At 42.1% G+C, this 16,924-nt stretch overlaps 1 protein-coding gene and 1 long non-coding RNA gene across 3 annotated transcripts in view; one reads left to right on the forward strand and one right to left on the reverse strand.

Moving 5' to 3' along the window:
- LOC127425997 (uncharacterized) overlaps positions 1 to 7,388 on the forward strand; it is a 31,310-nt gene extending 23,922 nt beyond the window's left edge. Inside the window, exon 3 of the long non-coding RNA XR_007894725.1 lies at positions 4,535 to 7,388. This is a non-coding gene — a long non-coding RNA (uncharacterized LOC127425997). The remainder of the gene's footprint in view (positions 1 to 4,534) is intronic.
- The window catches only part of mettl1 (methyltransferase 1, tRNA methylguanosine), a 113,684-nt gene that overhangs the window by 31,299 nt on the left and 65,461 nt on the right, over positions 1 to 16,924 (reverse strand). Inside the window, exon 5 of one of the 2 annotated variants that reach the window (XM_051672381.1) lies at positions 7,407 to 7,508. The exons of the other annotated variant lie outside the window; for it this stretch is intronic. Coding sequence (XP_051528341.1) covers positions 7,407 to 7,508 — 102 coding nt within the window. The remainder of the gene's footprint in view (positions 1 to 7,406; positions 7,509 to 16,924) is intronic. 2 annotated transcript variants of the gene reach the window in all.

Below are 16,924 nucleotides of genomic sequence, written 5' to 3' on the forward strand. Positions count from 1 at the left end.
AAGCTCATCCAAGGTTATCTCAGAATCAAGAGAATTGTTTTGCTCAGTCATCAATTTAGGGAGTTCTCATGGTTCCACAAAGTTTCTAAGTTTCAGTAGACGAAGACCTGGAACTATAAAGATCAAGATAGAATTCTTTAAAGGCATTATTAATATCAATGGCCGAGGTAAAAATTTCACCACCAGTAGATTTCACTGAGGGAATGGCAGAAAAAGACTCTCTCTGTTTTATATATCTAGCCAAAAGTTTTCCTGCTTTGTCCCCCGACTCAAAGTATGACTGTCTTGCCCTGAATAACCAAAACTCCACTTTCTGCGACAAAATAGTATTATATCTGTATTTCAATCGGGTCAAATCTCTGAGGCCATTAGATGACATATGGCGCTTCAGCTCTGCCTCTGCACTTTTAATATTCCCTTCCAACTCCACGAGTTCTCGTGCTTTGGATTTTTTGATAAATGAGGCATACTGTATGATCCGACCCCTAAGAACTGCCTTAAGTGCCTCCCAAGCCATGCCCACAGAGAATACTGAGGACCAGTTGGTCTCCATATAGACATTGACTTCAGTCTTTAGCATTTGTTGGAAATCAGGATTTTGCAAAAGGGATACATTAAAGCGCCAGCTATATGATTTCTTTTTCTCCATATGTGGCAACACCTCCAAACTCACCAGGGCGTGATCTGAGATTAAAATGTTTCCAATTGAGCAATAGACAACAGATTGAATGAGGGACTTAGATATATAAAAATATATATATTTATACTATTCTTGAATAAATCTTATGGACTGATGAAAAGAATGTATAGTCTCTACCAGATGGGTTCAAAAGTCACCAAATATCTGCAAGACCAAGAATTGTACACATCCTGTGAATCGTCAATGTTGCTCTAGGGGGCTTGCACACTTTTGCTTCACTATGATCAAAGACTGAGTCCATCAAAAGATTAAAAGTCTCCTCCCAATATTATATCATGAGGGGTGCCAGCGGCTTGCAACATCCCTTCAGGATCTATAAAAAAGCCCTGATCATCAGCGTTAGGTGCGTAAATATTAGCCAAAATCAACCTTTGCCCCTGAATTTCTGCTAAAACTATAATGACTCTTCCTAATTTATCTTTAATCTGTTTGAGACATTTGAATTGTAGATGTTTATTTATCAATATAATGACCCCCCTGCTTTTACTTGAGCCAGCACTAAAGAAAACATGTCCACCCCATATCTTCCCAAATTTTTCAGCTTCCTGTGAGGAAAGATGAGTTTCTTGAAGAAACACAATTTCATATTTCTTACGCTTAAGAAATAACCTTCCTTCTTTTTATGGAGTGCCCCAACCCATTCTCATTCCATGTGGGGAAAGATAACCCACTCATATTAACATGACATTTTGATATAATAGAAAAAATAAATTGTGCGTCAAAGACAAGATTACAAAGACCACATTTCAACAGTGCAACAATCAAACCCTGAACTCCCCCCCGAACCAAACAAACAGAACAAAAGAAAAACATATGCATTAACACTGTGCACGACAGCGCCAACCATTGTCAATGGATCCCTCTAAATTCAAAAGGTCCACGTATGCCTACGAGAGCCCCCGCGACAACTTTGCCATCTCAATTTTGCCTCACAAATTTGTGAGGCAGAATTAAATAACAGAAAATACTTTATAAAACAGACCCCAGCCAATAGGCAGAATAAACAAAAAGAACATGTAGATTCATTCACAGAACTGCCTCGAAGGTGTGTTCCTCCACAAAACAAATTCCAGCCGATATAAAGCCGTTCAGTTTCCTCAGACAGACAAACAAGTGTTCAGTGAGCTGGCTGTTTATGAGTGCAGCAGATGACGTAATCATTCCAATGTCCTGCAAAAATACCCCACAAAACTCCAGCCGACAGGAGGCATAAGCACAAAGAATGAACTGATTCATCCACAACTGTCCCGGAGCAGTGTCACCCCACAAAACAAGCTCCAGCTGCCAGGCGGAACCAGCACAAAAAGAAACAAAACAGGCGTCCCGTTCCTCAGATGGTCAAGAGTCAAATTCACTCGGAGGCCACGTAATAAAAAAAAAAAAAAAAAAAAAAAAAAAAAAAGAATACACCATGACTTACTCAGTCCGTCAACTTTACAAAAGACATCCTTTGTTAGAGCATGTAGATATTTTGCGGTCATCCATAGTGTCCATTCTCAATCTAGCCGGAAACTTCAGTGTAAAAGCGATCTTCCGTCAATGCAAAAGTCCCTTGGAGTGTCATACCCCAAAACAAACTCCAGCCGCTAGGTGGAGCCAACACAAAAAGAAACAAAAATGACGCCCAGCTTCCTTACACAGTTGAGTCAATCCACTCACATGAGAAACACCCAATGGTTTACTCACCCATTGTTTCTATGAAGGACAGTGCTTGCTTGGGGCATAAAAATACTTTGCGGCCGTCCTTGGTGTCTATTCTCAGTTTGGCCGGAAACATCAGTGCAAAAGCGATCTTCCGTTGATGTAGGAGTTTCTTACATTCCTTGAACCGATCACGTTTCTCTCATCGAATTCGCAAAGTCCGGGAACAAGAAAATATTGTGATTCTTCCAAGAAAACTTTCCTTTGCTCCTCGCCTGGCACAACATGAGATCTTTATCGGATGATCTCAGAAATGTGGCCAGAATTGATCAGGGCACGTCTCCCTCAGCAGATCTGCGAGCCGGGACTCTTTGAGCTCGCTTGATTTCCAGCTTATGGCCTGTTATGTTGAGCAGATTTGAGAAGAGCTTGTCTAGGAATTTCACCATATCTCTGCCTTCATGCTCAGGAATTCCAACAATCCGTACATTATTCCACTGGCTCCTATTTTCGAAATCTTCCAGTTTTTCCAAAATGCTTTCCAGGTCTATTTTGGTTGTGGCAGATAAGCGAATAATTCCCTTTCCGATGACTCCAGATAATCTATCCGTTTCTCTACATCTGCCACTCTTGTAACCAACTCAGAGAATTGAGTTTCCATTGCTGTAATCGATCGACGTATTACAGCGAGATCCTGTCAGAGGTTTCAGCTTGAGCATGTAAGTGTTTTTTAATGTCTCCAGAGCCCGATGATTTTGACTTCTTTGCCATGTTTACCTCAAAGAGCAAATATGTAACTGGGTGTATCGAATATCACCAGATTATAACATGAAAATAATTAAAAAACTAGCAAAGTGCACAGAGCTCGCCGTTTACATGTCTGCTCCTCGCATGGCATCACGTGACCTCCGCGCATGCATTTAATTAAATCATATTCTTTTGAAGTTTGATAATTACATTAGGTCAAGATTCATGTCTTTCCGCCTCCAAATTTAAGACATCTTTAAGTGATAATTAAAACTTTTGTTGTATCATTTAGGATATTTAAGACTTGGTATGACCTTAAGTTTTGGAAAACTGAATTTAAGACATTAAGACTTAAGGATCCGTGGGAATCCTGTTTTCAGTATCACCCTGGCAAATGCCTAGTAACCAGATGGAGCACCCTTGCAACTGTATTGCAACATCCATATCTCTGAATTAAAACATCGTAGAGACATGGGGGTGGGCTCTTTTGATTTGGCCAGGCACGTAGACTTTGTAGTATCACCCTCGTAAGTGCCTAGCAACCATCCAGAGCATCTTAGCAACCGATTTGCAACACCAATATCTGTGCATTAGAGCATCACAGAGAAATGGGGGTGGACTCTTTTGACTCAGGGAAGTGTTGTGAGGCTTTTGGTGGGATATTGGGGTGATGTGTTTTGCCACTGCAAGCATGCTTGCTTTAGCAAGGCATCACTATTACTCTCAATTCTTCTTCTTATTCTTCCATACAAAACTTTGGTGCCTAACATGTCCAGCACAGTTTGTCGTACACCCATTATTGACAACACCTGCGCTATGACTTAAAGGAATGTTCCGGATTCAGTACAAGTTAAGCTCAATCGACAGCATTTGTGGCATAATGTTGATTACCACAAAAATGTATTTCGACTCGTTCCTCCATTTCTTAAAAAAAAAAAAAGAAGCAAAAATCAAGGTTACAGTGAGGCACTTACAGTGGAAGTGATAATTCATGGTTTAGATCCTATTTATAGGACCGCTACCACTTTGTTTGTGCAAACGAGGAATATTCATATCAATTTAAAAAATACTGCTAATTACTTACAAAGCTTTAAACTGTCTAGCTCCTTAGTACTTAAGCAACCTTCTATCACACTATAATCCATCACGTTCACTACAGTCGCAAAATTCTGGCCTGTTGATAGTACTTAGAATATCAAAATCCACAAAAAGGAGGTAGACGCTTTTCCTATTTGGCTCCTAAACTATGGAAAAGCTTTCCTAGCATTGTTTGGGAATCAGACACTCTCTCAGTATAAGTCTAGAATAAAGACTCTTCTATTCAGCCAGGCATACACCTAATTTATCCCTTAACCCAAAACTATGCTGCAATAATTAGGTCTGCTGGAATTGGAAACAGTTCATATATTCTATTGCTATCACTAATAATATTCTATTTGTTTCCAGTTTACCAGAGCCTGCTAGATCCAGCTCCGGTCCAGCCCGATGTCCCTCTTCTACTGCTATGTGTTGCTGAGCGATGACTACTAACTGCAGCCTGTGCCACTTAGACAGTGAGGGGCGCTTCAATGATCACTATCTGCATCACTTCAGTCTACTGCGATGGACTTCACAGAGGATGAACTGCTGCCAACTCAAGGGATACTTCAATGGCCACTGCCTACACCTCTGACTTAGGATGGACTTAACTGAAAATGAACTGCCACAAGCTTCCAGCCGGACTGTGAGGCACAACTAACTGACCTCTGCCTTCATCATCTTGGTCATAGGATGGATTATACGCTCTTAAACTGCAAAACAAATTAATTGATGCCAATTAAAGCCTTCATCGGCCACATCTGCACCCAAGAATTTCACACACCATTGCACTCGTGTATATGGCTGTGTGACAATAAAGTGATTTGATTTGATTTGATTTAAAAATGACACTGCATCTACATGCACTTCCACAGTCAATTCGGGATGGGCTTCAAAGACTTACAGTTCAATCAATATCCTTTAGTTTTAAACATGTCCCAACAACATCCACTCAGTTTGTGTAATAAATAATTTGTGTTACAAATATATAAGTAATATTGGCATTAAATTCATACTGTATTTCCAGAGGGAGACTGGCTCCCCCAGCTTAGCATGGTTTCTTGGTTTTTTTTTCTCCATTAACTAACATCTTATGTTTTGAGTTCCTTGCCACAGTCGCCTTAGGCTTGCTCACTGGGGGCCTAAAGACAAATCATTTTTGAAGCACAATTTTTATTTAAATCGCTCAATAAGAACTTTTTGATATTACTGACATTTTTTTCTGCTTTGAAACTATGTGTGTTGTGAAAAGCGCAATACAAATACAAATTACTTGACCTTCAGGGCATGCACCCACTGACACCTACACATTTTCGGAACGATACGCCAATGCATTTGTAAAATATAGCATTTTTCTACTAAATTTAAAAAAGCCGATGCCCAATATGGCCATCCCCAAAGTGTTGCCAATATATAGCTTCACAACTCATTTGGCGTACTTGCTGTCAAATTTGTCGACTCGTTTTACAAAATGGGTTAGGTTTATTAAAAAGCTTTTAACAAAGTGTCCCTAGATGAAATATGACACACTTGGTGTGAATCAGACGTGCGGCCTAGGTGGAATTTGAAAAAGTAGATTTTTCAGAAAACTCAAAATCCAAAAATCTTGTATTCAGAAATTGTAATCATGGTATGCATTTGACTCGGCCTGAAGGAATCAGAGAGAAAAATTATTTTGTTTCTAGGCCATTTGGTTCCAAAGTTATGACAAAAATAATGATCCTCATGATGGTGCCGCGGATGGATGCCTCGGTGTGGAGCTCCTAAGTTCTTTTGTTGTTTTTGTTTGTTTGTCCTGTGTTTAGTCATCTTTTTCCAGTCAGTTTTAACAGAGATGAACTGCTGAACATTCGACAGCATGTACCAGACAATCTTTTCTAGGTTTTTGAATATTCAGACGATTTGCTAGACATTTTAGTTGGAGGCGCGGCTTTGTTGTTCAGGAGACGCAAGCGAGGGAGACGAGGCGGTGCGCTGGTCAAACTCCGTCGGTCCCTTTCGAATAGCGCTGCGGAGCATTCATCTTGCGAATCTCCGCTCTCTTCCTAACAAAACAGACGAACTACATCTCCTCACCCGCACAAACAAGGACTTTTCAACCTCTGCTGCCTTGTGCTTCACAGAAACCTGAGTGAAGCCATTCCGGACAGCGTGTTACATCTGCCGGGCTTTCAGCTGTTCAGAGCGGATCGCATCACGGAGTTAACGGGGAAAACGAGAGGCGGTAGAACATGCATTTATATCAATGAAAGTTGGTGCACAGATGTAACAATGTTAAAGAGAATGTGCTGTCCTAATTTGGAAGCGCTCTTTCAGCTATGAATTCAGACATCAGAAGACTACAAAGGACAATTCGGACTGCTGAGAGGATTATTGGTTGCCCCCTGCCCCCCATTCAAGAACTATACACTTCCAGAATGAGGAAAAATGCTGGAAAAATCACTCTGGACCACACTCACCCTGCCCACTACCTTTTTGAACTGTTGCCTCCTGGCCGACGCTTCAGAGCTCTGAGCACCAGAACCGTCAGGCACAGAAACAGTTTTTTTTCCTCAGGCTATCCATCTCATGAACAGTTAAATTGTCCCATTGAGCAATAACTATGTGCAATACACAGTGTAGTCTTTTTTATATTTATCCAACACATCCAACCTCTTCTGCCATTTCATTCCTCTGGGAAAAAACAAAACAAAACATTTGCACTGTACATAACAGATTTGTAATTGCACTGTACATAACCGATTGTATTAGATTTGCACTACCCATATGTTTGTGTGTATGTATGTATGTGTGTGTATAATTAGTTTTATTTTTATCTGTCTTGCTGCTGTTTTTATGTTTTTGTATTGTTGTACACTGGAAGCTCCTGTCACCAAGACAAATTTCTTGTATGTGTAAGCATACTTGGCAATAAAGCTGATTCTGATTCTGATAAGTGCAAATTTAAACTGTTGATGGAGCTAAAGGGTTTGAGGTAGAGACTCAGAATTTACTATCAGGAATGTTCAGACACTCCCCTATCCAAAGTGTGCCAAATTTTGGTCCCTAATAATATTTGTGTAAACTATAAATAATACAATACCCTACAAGAGCCACCACTTTCAAACAACATGAGGTATTCTGACACTACTTGATATTGTGATGCTTTTGCTGGTATTGTACCATAAAAATGTGACTGGGAAACAAAATGTTTGAGTTAAAAGGGAAACAGACAGAGAACACGTGATTGTGTAAAACATACCAGCTCTTCTTCAGACACTCTGGTGAAGAGACGATGATCCCTGAAGTGCTTCACAATCCACTCATGAACTTCCTCAACATCAGTGTTTGTGTACACTAAACCCTAGAAAGACCAAACAATACTGGGTTATTCCATGTCAACTCAACCAGACCCAGATAGCACATAGTAATCGGCCCCAGCTCAGTAACCTAGCCGTGCCTGCGGCTCAGACTTGGCATTGGCAGGTATAATCTGGTCCGAGTGTTGCTGCAGCCGAATGCCTCGTGTTTTTTTTAGTTATGCCGTTAAAGCACTGGGCCGCTTCTGGCTCAACATAGCTTGGCCAGATCAGGCCACTTGGTCTTGTAATTAATTATTAATTGTTATTACTGCATAAATAAACTGTTTATATTACAAAGAGAAGTGTTTTGGTTTGTTTTGCATATGCCTGTGTCATGCTGACGGGATGTCAGTACTCTGATTCAAACCTTCATTCATTGTTTTTTTCCCGAAAATCGATATTCTTCAGATGTCGATTTTCCTAAGAAAACAATCTAATATTGAGACTGTTATACTATTTGGTTATTAGTCCCTGATTTCAGGGTGGTGCCCCGTCAATGTTAATCCTTATTAATATTCTATTGATTTTTGATAATTGATAATTATCTTTGATGATCGAATTTGAATGATCAATAAGCTAGTGTTAATTTTAATTAATGTTTCATCGATGTTAACAATTAACGATTATCTTTGATAATTGTTGATTTAAAGGATTTAAAAAAGCTCAATGTTCTATTGATTTTAATAATTAATAATTATCTTTGATAATTATTAATTATTGCTAATAACCAAACTTGCTCCTAAACGTAGCACACTACATTTACTGGAGCCCCATATGAGGTTTTAATGAGTTAGATTCAATTGATTAATTTAAATATTAATTAATAACTACAGAAATAATTATTAATTATTTCTGATAGTAACACTGATCTAAACAACCAGTAAAGCCTTACATAATAATTGGTGCCCCGTGTGAGGCATCCTATGTGCCAGTTCTGTCACAGTGTGTATGCATAAGAATCCAAAGTAATAACTTGAATCCTTACTTCAAAGTTTGGTTCTGTTTGACAATTTACTTCTCAAAACTTGCCAAACATAAGCCAGTGTGGTGTGAAAGTGCTCTTAAGAGTGAATTAGGGGTTGGTAAATTTACTATAGTCTGCTTAAAATCTGCTGTTGTTATTTAACTCCTAACGCTTTCATTTAGATGTTACAGAGAGGTGCCAAGTCACATCATTGTCGTCCACCAAAGAGAGAACGCAGTGAAATTCGCACATCATAACAGTAGACCGTAAGCCACAGGTCGAAGCCTCTCACCTGTGCTTTCGTGTTAGCATTATAGCAACTGTAAAACAACAAGCTATCAGAGCAACTGTCACAAGAATTTTTACAGCCCCAGTAAAATGAGTCACCAGTCGCCCTGCGTGACTGGAGCTGAAGCTCCACAGAGGTTAGTCGACCCAGCGCTGCAAGATGTAGTTGCTGCTGTCCTCCATCTCTCCATAGAGGAGAGAGATAACCTTAACGGCTACAATATTAGTCGTTGTGATGAAGCATTGCAGGAACTAGTTGATTATGTCAACAACCCGGTCGGGAAGCCAATGCGCAAAATCCTGGACCTAATGGGCCAAATGTTCCTCCATCACCGCAGAACCCAACTGCAAACCGCAGAGCACCAGGCCCAGCTCACCCAGCTGCAGAGCAGCTATCAAGCGGTGCAGAGGGAAAATCTCAGCCTGCACCAAGAAGTTAGGTGCACCCAAGCTGAGAAAGTCCAGGCACAGGAAGATAATGCCCGGATGCAGGAGGAAAATGAAACCCTGCGCAGGCAGCTTCAAGCTGCCCAGCTAAAAGTAGAGTCAGATCAGGTAAGTGCAGCCGAAACGCACAGCACAACATCTGACATAGAAGAGGGCCCCCTTTTTAGCGATACACGTAGGAATGTGCCCCCGAGAAACCCAGGGACACACGCTAGGAGCCGAGCTGCCCCTAGTGGTACAGTCTCTGACTTCGTCCTCCAAGACACCTTTCAAAATCCTCCAGCGGCCCGCTGGTTGGATGCAGGTTCCCCTCCTTATAGTTGCCCCCCCAGTCAGTTTTCAGTCACGCCACCTTGCGTTTCAAACCGATTGATTCCACACCACGAAGGGGGGACAATTATTTTCAACCCCAGAGTGGTGTAAGCGGCTCGAAGATCACATTAGCCAGGGAGCTGTACGCAACCCGGGGTCCACCCCCACGCGTCGACTGGACTCCTTCCCCACCACGAAGGGGAGGAAGTCGTCCTCATCGCTATAGCGATCCGAGTGACTATGGTGTTTCGGATGACTCGGATGACCCATGGTCATACCGACACCAACGCTTGCGCATCCGACAACTCGAGTCCCTCGCAGGGGACATAGAACGCTTTGACACAAGTAATCGAGATTCAGACATCGACAATTATCTTAGGGAAATTGAGCACTGCCTGATTGATTTGCCTTACACTTCGTCGCGTGAAAAACTAAGCTTATATGGAAGACCACGGTAAGGAGTGTCCATGCGTTCATGGAAACACTACCGACTGGTACACGAAACCGCTACTCAGCTCTGTGTAAAGCCCTACGTGAGGAATATTCGCTGTATATCAACGAAGCCTCCGCTACCTTAGCTGCTTTCACCATCACCCAGAAGAGACACGAGCCTCCGCGTGAATATTATAGACGCCTGAGAACCACGTACTTCCAAGGATGTAACGCACCAGGTCTGGAGGAGGAACGAGCTTTCAAGTCTCTTTTCCTTCACAATCTCCACGAGTGCGTGCGATATGACGTCACGATGCACTGCAGAATGGGCAACCCCACCATGCAGGAAATCAGAAGATACGCGCAACTGGCATGGGAAACATGCGTGCTCCCTGCCCGAGGGCACGAAAGCGACGCCAGAGCCCTGGGGATCCAAGTCTCATATGCAGACCTAGCGCTTGAAGGCAACGAAATGCCTAGCGTTAAGGTGAATGCTAGAACAGGACCCCAGAGGGGCCGATTACCCCGCCAGCAGGGTAGGCAACAGAACCAGGGGGTGGTGACCAGACAGACCCCCAGGGTCATGGCAGGCCTAAACAACAAAACGTTCACCGGCCGAAAGGAAATGCGCGGTTCGAACGAAAACCCAAACAAGAAGGTGAGTGGGTAGAAAAGGTTTCAAATCCCCTCAGAGAACAAGATTTGAGAGAGGAAATGGAGGATATTAGGAGACGCTTGACTGAGTTGGTAACTAAGCTTGACGTGCTCCGTTGTTCACCAGGTCCGTCGAACTCCTCAAAGGAACACGGCGCTGAAACCTCGTCAGTATGACTAGACGATGTACCCCCTCCCGTTAATGCCAAAGTTTACTTTGTGACCAAAACAGTCACTCCTAACATGCCACACCCTCCTTTCTGACCTTCTTGGGCGATCTGTACCGTAAGGGCAACGCCTGACACATGGGTCATTCCGCTCCCACACACTACTCTACCACCGGTTCCGAAATAGTCTAATGGGTTCCAACACCTTCGCAGAGGTGGCTAGAGCAAAGGTCTCCCTTGGCAAACTGTTATAGACAGAGACCTGCAACGTAAGCATCACAAGCTACACGCAAGATAGGTCGTCTATCACAAAACGGGCCTGGATTGACACCTTTCAAGGGATGATGCTAGTACACCCTGTTTACATATGTCCCATTAATACGGAACCACTGTTAGTTGGCCAGGACCTACTGAACCGATTGGCTCCGCTCATTGACTGCCGTCGTGGACACATTTGTGCTCAGGTTGACAAACCGAGACCACTTGGTCCAGAAAACAGTTCGCCAACTTCAGATGCACACGTCGCCATCGTCCAAAAATCCAGCAGAGACGACGACTCCAAGAACAATTACAGGGCCTGGGTAAAACCCTTCAGGGTACTATAGTCACTGTAAATTTGCAATCCGTTCTTATCAATAACACTTTGCAAGCTTTAGGGACTTTGTCAGAGAAAACAATTTATGCGTGTATCGTTAGAGATCTAATGCAGGACCTCAAGGAAATTAGCTCCTCAGTCAACAGTCTGAGTGGTGGAAGGATTCCAGCATACCTGGTCTCCCTAGACCTTGTCGAACAAATCCTTAGATCTGCTACTATCTCCATTGTGCAACCTTCACAGATACACCTGGCATATAGTTTTGGCATTGAAATTCCAATCCATGTAAATCCTCAGAACCTCAAAATAGGATTTATCCTCAATCTACTGTCATAGGCAGAATATATATAGACTAAAGTCCGTATTTAATGTTGGTTTTCAGAGAGGTAATGCACACATTCACCTCAAAACACCACCAACAGTCCCCTACCATGATGAGGACCCCTCGCTCTACCTTATCTCTAATCTAAACGTGTACCAAGACAAAGTACATTCATTGGGTTTGTCAAAACGCAACCCCTTTGTTAGAAAGGTGACTAACTACCTCCCTGAACAAGTGTCATGGTAGCATGTCCATCAAAGATGAAGGAACAGAGACAAAGGTAGAGCGAGCAGGCAATCGCTGGCTCGTTAACACACCAGCCACCGAAGTCATACGACTGCCATGATACAGCCACTAAACTAAGGCTACCAAACCAAACGGTGTTCTTAATGGTTCCCCAAGGAGCCACCGTGCATACTGACGATATTGTCCTCCATCATCTCAACGTCGACAAAAATGACGCAGAAGTTGAGATCATGGACACATTTAGAGGTCACAGCCTCACCGTTGATGACACCCTTTAACAGCAGCTTCAGGCTGAAGGGATGAAATTAGTGAAGTTCAGTCTCAAACCGACTGGTTTGACCACTATATTTCCTAGTCACATAAGCAGATCGTCATCTTACCAAGAACACCCTATCAGTTTGGTTGCCCTCTGGCTCCTCAGTGGTTGGATCATTGAAATTATTGCACACACCATGTACAGGTAAATTCAACACCTACAGGCCAGACTGGACTTACTTCTCATACAGGCGCGTTTTACACACCAGTCTGAGCCCATCACACAGGTTAACCCCATCATTTCCAAGGATAAGCCTTTTAACCTTTAACCCTCCTTTCCTCTAACATTTTGTTCCTAGTAACCAATGTCAGGTTCTACTTTGATTTTGTGTTATGACCAAAGAACAACAAACGATTGTATTATGGTTAATGCTGTGCCTTCCAATAACTTGAAATGTTTGTGTGATGAATGTAGTTTTAGAATTAGCTAGAATTTCTATGCCCAGATGTGCCTCAATCTCTGTCCAGAAGATAAAGCCTCTGTGAACTCTAATGAACTGTATGTACTGTGCAACCATTTTCTTTCCTATCAGGAATATATGGATGGTGTAACCCACAGGTTACTGTGAACCGACAAGAACTGTTCGGCCCTTCAGTTGCTCTAAAGATGCTGGACAACAACCAACTCTTCAGACCGAAGGGGGGAATGTTGGGCCTCGTATTCAGATAGAAGACAAAGGCAGGCCTAACACAGTCGTAAAACCTAACTCAGCCCCCACACACCAAGTCGTAAATCTTCCTGATAAAAATCGCGCCAAAATCAAACAAAGGGAGTCCAAAACAGACTACAAATTTCATGAAGCCTTGCTCACTAAAGGATCGAACTCTCAACTCCTGTTGGATGAGGCACACAACAGAACGTCCCTCAAACATGACATCATCAGGAATTGAAATACCTCTGGAATGCTTCCAGAATTTACTTCCAGCGACTTTGTTCACCGAATATAGATGTAGCTCTTTGCTGCTCTCAGGTGCAACCTCGTGGCACAAGGAAGTAACGTCCGACTTGAACTGTGGCCATACAATCTCCATCTCGCTGGACGAGTTGAGATTACTCTGTTCAACCGAACACTCTAACGGATCCGAAGGAGACCGCCGAGCAATTCGCATCTTCATCCGTTTGCCTACAGAAGTGAAGAGATTAAAGATTTCTCTTCCATCTTCAATCAAGTCGACATTTCTGAGTTCTCTGCCAGCCCGCCGAGAACCAACAGCCGTACCGCCCGTCGACAGAGCGAGGAAAAAGCCTCCCGTCATCACCCGAGCCTCAAGGAACCGGGTCAGAGTTAAAGGACGGAGGAAAACACATTCTACCTGTGTCCTCATGCGATTCAAGTAAGAGGTTTACGTCTGGGCAGAGATAGAATATTATAGTGTGTTATTCTTGTGTTTCAAGGTTTTTGCTTGTACAGTTTACAGACTGCCATGTCCGCTCATTATTAATACTCAGGGTATTAATTATCACGAATTTGTTTTGCTGTATTGTGGTCCAACCAAATTGGACTGTTGTGCAATTTCGCCATCGCGGGTGAGACAGCAACTGAGTTCATCCATTAAAAAGTCAAATAACGCGGGACTTTTACGAGCCATCCACCGCGTCTCTGAGTGATAAACACAGCTGCTTTCTCTCCCACTATCGCGAAATCGGCTTTAGGGCTGTCACTTAATCATCTCTCTCTCTCTCTTACTAATCACACACACACACACACACACACCTTATGTGTTATAGGATTATTTTGATTTCCATATCAAATCATATCACTGTTTAGTTTGTAGTTGTAAGTCGGTTTCAAGGATTTTAAAAAGCTAACATTGATTCTCATCAATGTTCTATTGATTTTAATAATTAATAATTATCTTTGATAATTATTAATTATTGCTAATAACCAAACTTGCTCCTAAATGTAGCACACTACATTTACTGGAGCCCCATATGAGGTTTTAATGAGTTAGATCCAATTAATTAATTTAAATATTAATTAATAACTACAGAAATAATTAATTATTTCTGATAGTAACACTGATCTAAACAACCGGTAAAGCCCTACATCCCCATCCCAAAGAAACCAAAAATCACAGGACTTAAATGACTACAGACCTGTTGCCCTGACGTCTGTGGTCATGAAGTCATTTGAGAGACTGGTGTTGGCCCACCTGAAGGACATCACTGGACCCTTTCTAGATCCCCTTCAATTTGCTTATCGAGCAAACAGGTCTGTGGATGATGCAGTCAACATGGGATTGCATCATATCCTGCAACATCTGGACAGACCAGGGCCATATGCAAGGATTCTTTTTGTGGACTTCAGTTCAACTTTCAACACCATCATCCCAGTTATTCTCCGGACTAAATTACACCAACTCTCTGTTCCCACGTCTATCTGTCAGTGGATTACCAGCTTTCTGACAGACAGGCAGCAGCTTGTGAGACAGGGGCAATTCACTTTAGCACCTGTACAATCAGTACTGGTGCCCCCCAGTGATGCGTGCTCTCCCCACTACTCTTCTCCCGTTACACTAACGACTGCATCACCATGGACACCTCTGTCAAGCTCCTGAAGTTTGCAGACGACACCGCTGTCATCGGCCTCATCCGAGATGATGATGAGTCTGCATACAGAAGTGAGGTTAAACGGCTGGCTGTCTGGTGCATTCAAAACAACATTGAGTTGAACACGATCAAAATGGTGGAGATCATTGTGTACTTTAGGAGGAACCCCCCAACACTGTCCCCTCTCACCATTCTAAACAGCACTGTGGCAGCAGTTGAGTCATTCAGGATCCTGGGCACTACCATCTCACAGGACCTGAAGTGGGAGACACACATTGACTCCACTGTGAAAAAGGCCCAGCAGAGGTTGTACTTCCTTCGCCAGTTGAGGAAGTTCAACCTGCCACAGGCGCTGCTGATACAGTTCTACTCAGCAGTCATTGAGTCTGTCCTCTGCACTTCTATAACTGTCTGGTTTGGTTCAGCTGCGAAATCGGATATCAGAAGACTACAAAGGACAGTTCGGACAGCTGAGAGTATTATTGGTTGCCCCCTGCCCTCTCTTCAAGAACTATACACTTCCAGAGTGAGGAAAAAGGCTGGAAAAAAATCATTCTGGAACCCACTCACCCTGCCCACTACCTTTTTGAACGCTTCAGAGCTCTGAGCACCAGAACCGTCAGGCACAGGAACAGTTTTTTCCCCCAGGCTATCCATCTCATGAACAGTTAAAACTGCCCCTTTGAGCAACAATTAATGTGCAATACACAGCTTAGTCTTTTTATATTATCCAACACATCCTACCTCTTCTGCCATTACATTCTCTTAAACTGTATATAACCGATTTATATTTAGATTTGCACTACGTATGTGTATGTATGTATATGTGTGTACACACACACACACACACACCCGGTCAAAAGTTTTGAAACACTCATTATTATAATTTTATTTTCACATTTTAGAATAAAAGCAAAGTCATCAAAACTATGGAATAACAAATGGAACTATGGGAATTATGTTGTGACCAAACAAAATCCAAAATAAATCAAAACTGTGTTATATTTTAGCATCTTCATAGTAGTCACCCTTTGCCTAGAATTTGCAGACATATACTCTTGACATTTTCTAAACCAACTTCTTGAGGTATCACCCTGGGATGCTTTTTAAACAGTATTGAATGAGTTCCCATCTATGTTGGGCACTTATTGGCTGCTTTTCTTTATTATTTGTTCCAAGTCATCAATTTCAAAAACTTAAATTAAATTTTAGTTTTATAATGAAATAAATGAATATGGTGGCACAATTATATTTGTCTATAAAACTAATTTCAAACATTTAAGCATACACCTTCAGATCAAAAGATTTTTAAGATCATGAGAAACATTTCAGTCAAGTGTTTCAAAACTTTTGACCGGTAGTGTATATTGTGTATTCTATATGTAATTTTTCTTTTCAATATTTATCTATTTTTTATTCTATTTTAATTATTTTTTTTAAAAGTCTTCTTGCTGTTTTTGTATTGTTGTGTACTGGAAGCTCCTGTCACCAAGACAAGTTTATCGGCATGTGCACTGTACACATAGTAAAAATGGCTCGCCCACGTTTGACGTGCTTTGCCGCTTCCTGCTGCATTACGGTTCTGAGATTCAAAGATCCTGGCCAAGCACCAGCCGTGCATTGCTTCGGCATGAGAAAAGAACCAGTGAAAATAAGCATAGCCTAATGAAATAGTATATATCAAAATGAAACGTGCGACATCTTCATACATTTATACTCATAGTCAGTGATATGAAGACAACAATAGTTTATTGCCATTGCTGAACAATATCGCTTGCTGTGCATTTTGGTGAAACTGGCTACGGTGGTCCCAATGAATTCACTGACTAAACCATTAGCAATCGTTGTTGGTTGAAAGAATGAAACGCTACTGCCCTGTACTGATCATGTCTCTCCTGTACCACCTAATGTGTCACACCATGTGATGTCACTGGATCTGTTTCCGGGAGGGAGGGAGGGATGGACGGACGGATGGAGTGCAAGATTCTAAAAATTAGTGGTGCATGGAAGGATAGTGTCTAGCAACAGACAACTGTAAAAGTTGCCAGGTCTGCATATTTTAGAAAACTCATAGAAAATGACCACAACCATCCTAGGTGTATATTCCATACTGTGGCTAAATTGG

Source organism: Myxocyprinus asiaticus, chromosome 35 (genome assembly GCF_019703515.2).
Source record: "Myxocyprinus asiaticus isolate MX2 ecotype Aquarium Trade chromosome 35, UBuf_Myxa_2, whole genome shotgun sequence".
Taxonomy (NCBI): domain Eukaryota; kingdom Metazoa; phylum Chordata; class Actinopteri; order Cypriniformes; family Catostomidae; genus Myxocyprinus; species Myxocyprinus asiaticus.